At 51.3% G+C, this 10,140-nt stretch overlaps 1 protein-coding gene across 3 annotated transcripts in view; it reads left to right on the top strand.

Annotated features, from left to right (window-relative positions):
* The window catches only part of SLC38A10 (solute carrier family 38 member 10), a 31,017-nt gene continuing 20,877 nt past the window's right edge, over positions 1-10,140 (top strand). For 2 of the 3 annotated variants that reach the window (XM_085240395.1, XM_085240394.1), the window contains exons 1-6: positions 1-245; positions 1,167-1,284; positions 4,698-4,743; positions 6,318-6,411; positions 7,251-7,394; positions 9,018-9,142. In XM_085240395.1, the coding sequence (XP_085096521.1) occupies positions 147-245; positions 1,167-1,284; positions 4,698-4,743; positions 6,318-6,411; positions 7,251-7,394; positions 9,018-9,142 (626 nt within the window). In that variant the 5' untranslated portion in view covers positions 1-146. Of the gene's footprint in view, positions 246-1,166; positions 1,285-4,697; positions 4,744-6,317; positions 6,412-7,250; positions 7,395-9,017; positions 9,143-10,140 lie in introns of those variants that run through there. The other variant, XM_010721422.3, reaches the window with a different exon arrangement.

Here is a 10,140-nt window from a genome sequence, read left to right as displayed (position 1 = left end):
CCGGAAGCGCCAGCGGAGCAACGGAAGGCGGAAGTGCCGCTGTGGCCGGTGCCGGTGCCGCCATGGCGGGTGGCTGAAGGGACCCGCGGGGCGGGGCGGAGGGGCGGCTCCGGGCCGGGCCCTGCGCGGCGGCCCCGCCGCGGGCAATGGCGGCGGCCGCGGGCTCCAACTGGGGCCTGATCATGAACGTGGTGAACAGCATCGTGGGCGTCAGCGTGCTCACAGTGCCCTTCTGCTTCCGCCAGGTGAGCCGTGCCGTGCCGTGCCGTGCCTGGCTCACGGCCACCCTCGGTAGGGCGGGGGCGGCCCGGGGGGAGCCGCTGGGGGTCCCGGAGCCCCGGGAAGGGGCCGGGAGCAGCGGGGTGGCGGTGTGAGGGCAGGAGCTGGCTGCGTCCAGAGCCTTATTCTGTGCCACGGGGCCCCCAGCTCTGCGCTGTGCTTGCGGCCTCCCCGCAGTCGTTCTCACCGTTACTTGAGTTGAAGAGAAGCGCTGAGCATCGTACCCGTGTGTGGGTCCTGCGGGTGCCGAGCCACCTGCCTTGGCCCTGCGGCCGTGCCGAGTTCAGCCCCAGCACAACGAGACTCTGGTGTTAGGGGCTGCTGCTGCTGCTGCTGTTGCTCCTTTAAAGTCACCTGCTTGAAAAGCAGCCTGTGTGTGACATCTATCTCTGCACATCTGTCCCGCAGTGCAGGGCGGCTCGGTAATGTCTGTGTGCTGTTAGGTAGTGCTTATTAAATAAGTGTGTGGCTAAGGGTTTTGACCTCGTGCTTAGGTGTGGCTCTGTTGTTTACATGAACCTAATGAGGGCTGCAGAGAGCCTTGGGGATGCACCGGTCTCATGGTGTGAGTCACAGAATCATTCAGGTTGGTAGAGATCTCTGAGATCATCAAATCCAACTGTGCTTCACAAATGGCTCCAGTTCACCCCTCCGTGCTAGCACAGCTGGCTGCTCTGTGTGGTCCTCAGACTGCAGGAAGAGTTAAATTGAGCTCATACATCACGGTCCTGGCTGCAGGGGAGCTGGGGAACTCCCTGAACTGGTAAAAATGTGGCTGAAGATGCATGGGGGAGGCTGGAGGCAGCAAGGGGTAGGAGTAAGACTGCCCCAAATGCCTGACTTTCCATCTTGTGCTTGTCTTCTTTCCCTTCCGTCTTTCTTTGCAGTGTGGCATTGTCCTGGGAGCTCTGCTCTTGATTTTCTGTTCTTGGATGACTCATCAATCCTGCATGTTCCTGGTGAAATCGGCCAATCTCAGCAAGCGCAGGACCTACCCCGGCCTGGGTGAGAATTTCCAGCTTCAGGGCTTGCTTTTTTTAACTGTGGTTTTACTTTGACCTCTTAATTTACAACTTTTTCACTGATATTGTTGGAAAACCAAATGATTTCTTGATGTAGTTTTCAATTTGTGTTTTGTTCTTCTGTGCCATGTCCCAGGGGGGATACGAGGGCTTAATTCTGTTCTTGACAGGGAAGTTAATAGGCACAGAATTGTTTTGACTCTGCAGGGCAGGGGAGGAGATGCAGTGCTGACTGATCAAAACCCAAGTTTTCGGGAGCTGGCCTGGTGGCTGTCTGGTGTAAATTATCGGTCTCAGCATGAAAGCCACGAGCTTCCCCACCCAGCATGCTGCCGAGGACATTGGGTTCTGCCAGCAGAGCCTGGCATGGAGCTCGGGCTGCCTGGGTCTGAGCCGTGTGTGCATTTATGGCAGAGCAGGGGGAGCGGAGAGGAAACAGCATTGAAAGTTTCAAGTGGCCAAGAAAATAAAAACATCTGCAAGATTCATGTGTGAGGTTTTGGCAGCGTCTGCCAGCCTCTGCGCGGTGCCAGCGCTGGCCTCTGCTGTAACCTCTCTGCTCATTCTGATTGAGTTGGGGAGCAGGAGGAGGTGGTCGGGTTCCCGTGCTCTCAGCTGGCACGTGAAACAACATGGTTGTTTGCTTGGTTTCTCTTGTTTGGGGAAGTAGAGCATTGGCTGGCATCGCTTTTGGTAAAAGAGTTAAAGAACTGCATGGCTCGCTTGGTCACGGCATTGTTGACAAATGGACTTCCACCATGCTCGGAATACCCGAGGTCCTGTTACCAGGCTGTGCATCTTTAGCCTTTGCTACAAGCTAAAAAAAAAAAAAAAAAAGATTAAAGAGTGTTGTGGTTTTAGCAGCCATGCTCCTGCCCTGGAAGCAAGGCTCGATTAGTGCAGAGCCCTCAGGTGGTGCCGCCTTGGCCCAGCCCCTCCTCTCCCAGCTGCCTGCGCTGCTGCTCCCTGCTCTGACAAGGAGCCTTTGTGTGCTGCTTCCCTCTCACCCGAGTACAGAGAGTCCCCTCCACCTTGGAGCATCTCCCAGGAAGAAGGGGTCCTCCGTGCTTCCCGCAGCCAAGGGGCTCGAATACACAGAGGCCAGTAATGCTTCCCAGCTTCCTGGCACCTCCTGGCAGGCGGGCACTGGCACAAAGAAGTGCCTCTGCTCCCTGCCTGCGCTCTGGGAGAGGTGCCACCTTGAGCAACCAGGAGGGGAAGACGCTGGGAGGAAAGGCGACGCTCCTATAATGCATCCTAATGCATCAAGGTTGAGCGGCTCCACACAGACAGCCTTTGTCACCGTGTGCTTGGGCCCTGGTACATCTGCGAGAGATCCTGGCAGTCCCCACAGCTGATTCTATGGGAGGCTTTGGCAGGGTTTAAAGATGGAAGAAAGTTTTGCAGTGTAACTTCAGGCAGCCGGCCCCTTCCGGAGGAGCACAGGGCGAGCGTTCCAGCTATAGAAGAGCCAGGCTCGTCACAGGCTGAGATCCGGCTCAGATGTTGTCTCCCTGCATCACTGCCTGTGTGAAGGGCTCGGCTGTTTGAAATCCTGTGCTCTTCAGCACAGCTCTGCGTGGAAGGGAAGCAGCTTGGAAGATGTGGGGCAAGAAGGGAAGCGGGAGGCAGTTCTCAGGGAAACTGCACCCAGTAATGAGTTATTGCCTCCTCTTGCAGCTGCCAAAGGGGCTGGGTGTGTGCAGGGCCCAGCAGTCTGGGTCAGCTCTCTACGGCCACAAGTGCTGGGACATGACCTGCTCGTGGCAGCCACACTTAGTTTGAAAGGGCTTCTGTAGTCCTGAGCAAATTCAGCTCTGCCCAGCTTTGTTAGGTACCTAGAGATCCCATTCTGGAGATGTTTTGCTGTACAACGTATTTTAGAGCCGCCATCTCCTTCCTCCTTCAGAAGATAAAGGATCCAATTTTTCCCATGTCCCCAAATGGGGACATCTGACATAACGTTTGAAGGCTTGCTTTCATTAGAGCATAATTTCAGAATAGCCAAGGAAACAAACTGGCTCTCAGCACCTCAAGCTTCAAAATCAGCAGCAGCTGCGACGTTATCCAGAGTCGCGCTTCTGTGTGCTGGGAAAAGGAGCTGGTGGGACCGGTGCCGTAGCAGCAGCGGTTCTGGAGGTCGGTGCTCTGGGCTCCAGGAGGATCCCCAGTCCTCTCACTGCCTCTTCTCTCACACCTCTCCCTCCAGAGCGGGTGAGAGCTGGAGGCCAGGAGCTGCGGAGCGCTGTGCTCCTGCGCCCGGCTGCGCTCCGCTTCCGCCCCGTCTGTCGTCGAGCCCTGGGCTATTTTCAGCACTGCCCCACATAACAAAGCCAGTTTATTTTTCTGCTGTGGGTCTCCCGCTGTGCTTTTTTTTTTTTTTTTTTTCCCCCCCTTCATTCTGTGGGAGAACATGTTGTTTCCTTAATTTTTAACTCAAGCCGAGCCCAAAGAAAATCATCGTTTGTAAGTTAATATTTAAAAATAACAGAAGGAGCTTCCAGAAGTGAGGAAAGTTGGTTTTTCTGGTGGGCTCCAGGGCTCTGTGCGGTGCCTCAGGAGCAGACAAAGGCAGCCCAGGGGGCGGCGGGGTGGGTGTTGGAGCTCTGCAGGACGCTGACAAGCGGGCACTGTGGTCTGGTTTTGGAACTCGAGGTCTCAATTCACATTCTACCCAGTGAGATGGAGCTAAAAATACGCACCGTTTTCTTGGCTTTTTCTTTTTAAGAAAAAAAACCCCCGATGATTTAAAGACTACTGATGGCTTTCTGCTACGAGCTACAACCCAAGGATGGGAGGGAGAAGAAGCCTCTTGGCAGCAGCCCTTTGGTGTGGGCTGTGAGTGCTGGGTATTCTGGGGATGGGATTGAGCGTTCTGGGCACCGGCTCAGCTCTCCCATCCAGCAACGTCAGGCGGTTCAGTTCGAGTGGGAAGATAAAAATAAAAATGCGACTGTGATTGAAATTTTGCACTGCAGTAACTTTTTGCCACACAGCATCTTATACTTGCATATTTTCTCTTCCGCGCTGACTTTCTTTTAATGGTTGCCATGTGTGACTGCTACTTCACACTGCCTTTTTTTTTTTTTTTTTTGCTTTTAACATAAAAAAGGGGGGAGAAAAAAAAGGGAAAAATAACCTGCTTTCTGTCTTTCCTTCATCTTTTTTTCCTGTCTTATGTGGTTTTCAATTTGTGGAGGGCACGACTGAAAAAGAAAATGGGACGGTGGGAAGGGAAAGCAGCCCCCAAATGCAGTGCTGGTGGCTTCCTGCTCAAGTGCCCTTTGTCACTATCACTGATTAATTTTTAACTGATGTGTGCACTGTTCTGGACCTTTCTTTAATTAACTGCTTTTTTTTTTTTTTTTTTTTTTCTTTTTCCCTCTCTTATGCCAGCATTTCATGCCTATGGAAAAGCAGGGAAAATGTTGGTGGAAACAAGGTAATCTATTGCTTTAAAGCTGGAATAGTTTGTCTCTCTTTAATGAAGACAATGCTCTATGGCATTGCTGTGCTCATTTATTACTCCCCTGCCCTCCCTGGTCCCAAAAGTTTTCCCTGCCACCTATAGAACTTGAACAAGAAGGGGAGCAAGATGCCCATGTGCTTCATCTTCTATGCAGGCAGAAGCTCAGGGTCACAGGGTGCAGAAGCTGGAGAGCAAACTCATCTCCTGCTCTTCTGTGAACTCATGGGCATGTTGCTGGTGGCTGCTTTCCAGGGGTGGGATCCCTGCCAGGGTTGCTGGGAGTTCACAGGAGAGCATCCCGTGCCATGGGTGTGCCCTGGAGCTGCCCTGTGCCTCCCGCTCCCGGGGGCTGGGGAAGGAACGCCTCGTGGCAGGGCAGCATGAGAGCTCTCCAGCCCGGTGGCTGCTGGGCTCCTGTGCCTCGTGTGACCCCAACACCAGCAGCAAATCCCTCCCAGGTCACGTTCAGAAGCCCTGATGGGCAGTGGGATGGTGTTACCGCGCTGTTTTTTCTAGAAGAGGTTCTCTGTTGGAAGCATCTTGAGCTCTGGCCAGGCAGTGGTGCTGGCTCATTTTCTGTTCCCATCTGCAGATTGCTACAGAACACTAAAAATACACCAAATATTTCTCAAAAGTGACTTGTCCATGCAAGCAGTTGCTGTAATTGCCACAGGGATGCTATAATTGGAAACGGGAGGGAAAGTGGTCCGTGCAATCATGAATGGGAGGAGAAGCAGTTCGTACTACAATCTTTTCATTAAAGTGTGGTCCATTTTGTGGAAGGAAGTTTGAGAGCTGAGCTATTACCAAGGCTTTCATGGTAGGCCCTTGCTGCAGGGGGTGCGGCTGGGAGGACCTCTTGCTGATTCTGTTAAATGTTTTTCCAAGAAATAAAGGAGTTCTTGCCATCCCTAAGGTCTGTTTCTTCTGTGGCTCCAAACAGCAGTTAAACTGATGCACGTGTTGTTAGCAGAGCCACGTCTCTGGCTGAGATGTTGCTTGTGGGGGAGAGGTGGATAGAGTTTCCTTGAGTTTGGGTTGCTGGGGCTGAATGCAGAACTGATGGCCTTAGCCAAGCTGTTAAGAGCCATGTTAAGAGCTCTGGCTCCAGCAGGGCTCGTTCTGGTGCACAGCCCCACTGTATCCCTGTAGATGGAGGACTCGCTTTATTTCTTGCCAAACATTTCCAGTGTGAGATTGGTAAAATCTGGGTCTTGTCTCCTTTGTGTCGTGCTGGAAAGTTGTCTGGGGTTAGGGGGTGGATGTACTCTGAAGCAAGGCACGCTGAGGCTGCTTCACCTCTGCAGACGAGCGAGCAACTGCCTGCGTGGATTTTATTTTAAGTCCCTTTAAATGTACTCTTTGTATCCTCTGGAAGCCTCTTGGTCAACGGGAGAGTGCAGGAGGATTGTGAGCAATCTGCAGCTGTTGTGGCTGGGCGCAGTGTGCAGCCCCCCAGACTGTGTCTGTGCTAAACCTGTGCTGCGGCTGCATTCCAGGGTTCCTGCTTCAGCCTCCTAATCTCTCCATACTTTGTTGTTTTGCAGCATGATTGGGCTGATGCTGGGAACTTGCATTGCTTTCTACGTTGTCATTGGTGACTTGGGGTCCAACTTCTTTGCCCGGCTGCTTGGATTTCAGGTAAATAAATCCTCGCTGCATTGCAGCTGCTGTGCAGGCAGTGGTCCCAGTTCCCTTAAATGGAGCAGCGTGTGCTCAGAGGGCCACGAGCTGCTGTGGGGGCACCTCCAGGGAAGCTTTAGTGGCTCAGAAGTATAGGAAACAATCAGATGTGCAAAACCTCCCTTAAGGCACTGCCAGCAAAACACATCCCTTTAATACTGGCCGCTATTAATTCTGGAGCAGATTAACGAAGGAGATACGATGTTTCTGCCCTAATGCTTTCCCCTGCCAGGTGGTGACAGACAGTTCCTCTGTCTGAGCTGGTACCCCTCGCACCCCTCTGCTCCTGGCGGGGCTGTTATCTGCTCCTCCTGATGCTGCTAAGCTCTGATTAAGGGACTGTGAAGTTAAAAAGATGCGTTGTGGCTGCAGCCAAATTAGGTATTAAATATTTCCAAGCATTCCAGAGTGTTCTGCTATAATAAATACCAATGTGAGTTTTTGATTAATTTTCTGGATCAGAATTTTCAAGACTTCAATCTCCCATTCCCCAAGTAAGTTCAGTTTTTATTTAATTGCATAGAAAATACTCAATCACTTGTGTTGGATTAGTGTTTAAAGCCCCCACCGCTCCCCCTCCCCCCAGCCCAATACTTCCACTTCAGGGTGGACCAGTCACGTACAGCACAGAGCAACAGTGGCACCCAGTGACTGTCTGAGCTAATCACAGACCCAGCTATAGAAATGGCAAGCTTTCAGCATTGAGTCTTTAAATACCTATAGAATTGCATCAGGGAGTTGCTTTACTAATTTGGTGAGGCATTCTGAGCATGCTCTGTGTGCTGGTCCCTCTCCAGGTGTCTGGCAGCTTCCGCATCGTGCTGCTCTTCGCCGTCTCCTTGTGCATCGTGCTTCCCCTGAGCCTCCAGAGGAACATGATGGCCTCTATACAGTCATTCAGCGCCATGGCTCTCATCTTCTACACCGTTTTCATGTTCGTGGTGAGTACTGATGATGGGAGTTTTCCCACTGAGCTAACACAGGTGTTCATGGTGTGCCCCGTGGGGACGGCCTGCAGGTGCAGGGCTCGAGTGTAACGTGCCCTTCCTGATAAATAGTACTGATAGTGCCTGGCACAGTGGCTCAGCTGCTGCCCATGTGCTGGGCTTGTGGGGAAGGAGCACAGAGCAGGAGCTGATGGCAGATCTGCGCGCCACTACAAAGCAATGGATTGTGGTGGCGAGCAAATCGAATTGTGGTTTATTCTGCTCATTGATATCATATAATTTAGAGCTCCAAAGTTGAAATCAGAGGATAGAAGATGTGGGGAAAAAGTGCCTGGAAACACAAGGGCTTTTATCATGCGTTGGTGTTTTGCCTTGAAACCTCAGTGTTTGTAATCTGCAGAGGGAAGGCTCTTCTTGTTGAGAACACGGGCATGTGCTTTGCATGCTTTGTTTGTAACTGATGGTGAATATCTTTCAGGCAATAAGTGTGATTGCATTTCTGCTTCTTGTGCTCTGGAAACTTCATAAGGTCTCAGCTCTGACACGTGGAGTGTATTTCTTCAGAGATTTTTCTAGAAACATTTTCCTTTACTGAGATAAATGGATTATTGACCATTTAGATCAAGTAGGGTAAGCTGAGGGTTATCCAAAGCTCGTTCTGTTTGGCTTGGCCAAACTTCATCATATAGCACATGTACTGAGAGGTGGAGACTGATGCTCAGGCTGCTTGATCATGGAGCCCCAGCCCTGTCTCCACCAAATTTCAGGCCTGGAAGAGCTGAAGCAAAAGAAAGAAAAGGGAGGAGTGGAAATTCCACGTATTTAACTTTTTTTTTTTTTTTTAGTAGATTGGGCTGTGTTACAGTTCTGAGCTGTAATGAAGCTGGAAACTGTAAATGAGTGTTTCACAAAACTACTGTGTTCCAGAAGCTGTGCCTTTAAGAAAACCACAACATTTCATGAGAGTTGGCTGCACTAAAAGTAATCTCTGGGGATTAGAAAACCCCTATTCAGGCGATATTATAAACAGGCATTCAGACGTATTTACCTTCTGTTTCCTGTGCAACCCAATGTCTGCCAGCTTCCCTGTCAGTGGCAAAAGAGCCCCTGTGCCTGAGCTGGGTGCCTTGCTCCCCTTGTTTTCGTGAAGTTTCTCCCTGTCCCCACTGTGCTGGTGGTGCTGAGTGCTTCTGGACAGTGTGCTGGTGGAGTCCTTTATAAGGAACTTTTGTCTGTCTCTGCTGAAGAGGATTCTCCAAGGCAAACGTTGCTTCCTGTTTTTAAAAAAGAAAAGTGCAAAAGAAATGTCTGGGAACAATAACTTTCATGGTTAAACGTGTCAGTGGAAATCGTTCCGCCCTGCTGTGCGCTGTGCTGTCTGATGGCATCAAACCGGGGGGACTGCCACAAAACAGACCCAGGGCCCACGGTGGCAGGGGGCTGGTGAGGATGCTTGGAGCGCTATCGGAGTACGTGGGTGGGGTAAGGGATTGGGGGATTTGGGAGCAGGCCGTGGTATAGCAGGCACTGCTCTCACCGAGCTGCCACACGCTGCCTTGCATCCCAGTGCTGGCATTCCTGCTGGATCTCAACCCCTTCTCCTTCTCTTGGCTGCAGATCGTGCTGTCGTCCTTCAAGCACGGCCTCTTCAGCGGGCAGTGGCTGCAGCAAGTTAGTTACACACGCTGGGAGGGCATTTTTCGCTGCATCCCCATCTTTGGCATGTCTTTTGCCTGTCAGTCGTAAGTACCCACCCTTCCCACTCCTGGCAGTTGTGGTGTGCAGTGCCTTTTTGTGAGGGTGGAGGGTCATAAGGATCTGCATGGGATACATACCATCTGGTTTCCTATTTTATTTTAAGCCAAGTATTTTGCAGCCTGCAGAAATACAGCATCTCTCTCAGTTGTGACCCTTCTTGTTACCTAGGTTGGGGAGGGAGCTGTGTTTCACTTGGGAGTTATTGTACTTAGGCAACATAACATCATTTGGGCCAAACAGCTCCTCAGTGTAATGCACATTGCTTTGGGACAGCTGCATAAGCAATGGATTTCCCCTGTTTCTTGTAGAGAATGAATCAGTACCAGGGAGGGCAGTGGGGCTGTGTGCTCCCAGGGGCTCCTGCAGGGCAACGCATGCCTCCTGCTTCCCCCAGTCCCTTTGCAAATACACAGAAGAGGACCACAGAGTCATTGACTTCGGATAGCTGTTTGCATGTTACCTGCTTTTCACAAGGCTTTCCTTTGGCATGCAGGAGGGCAGGATGACAACAGGCTATTTTCACGTTTCTAGCTGCATTACATTCTGCACCAAAATGGCAAGTGAGCAATACGTGCCCAGCCAGAATAGTAACAGGCTTTAAATAGAAACGTATCTCCAAATGTGGACACGGAAAAGACCATCCTCATTTGGAAGGCTGGCAGAGCTGGGCTTTCCCCCCTGTAGTTCTAGCAAACGGGTAGCATGCCAACAGCAAATGAATGTGACAGATAAAATTTGTTCAGACTGCTGTGTTTACACCCACACACACGATCCAAATCATCTTTTTCCACTTATGGGCTCTCTTGGCAGCTCGGTCCCCACCCGAGCACGTTCCAGCCTTGCTGATAATGTCTCCATTACAACTGGCGAGGGGAGCTGAATTCTTGTACAGCTTTACCCAGTTTGTATTTTAGAATTTTCGTAATTTCTTTTGTTTTTTGTGTGGTAGTACCCACACAGTACCCAGCACAGTACTGCTGGG

Source organism: Meleagris gallopavo, chromosome 20 (assembly GCF_905368555.1).
Source record: "Meleagris gallopavo chromosome 20, MGAL_WU_HG_1.1, whole genome shotgun sequence".
Classification (NCBI taxonomy): domain Eukaryota; kingdom Metazoa; phylum Chordata; class Aves; order Galliformes; family Phasianidae; genus Meleagris; species Meleagris gallopavo.
Note: the sequence above shows the minus strand (reverse complement) of the source record. Positions and strands in the feature narration are given on the sequence as shown.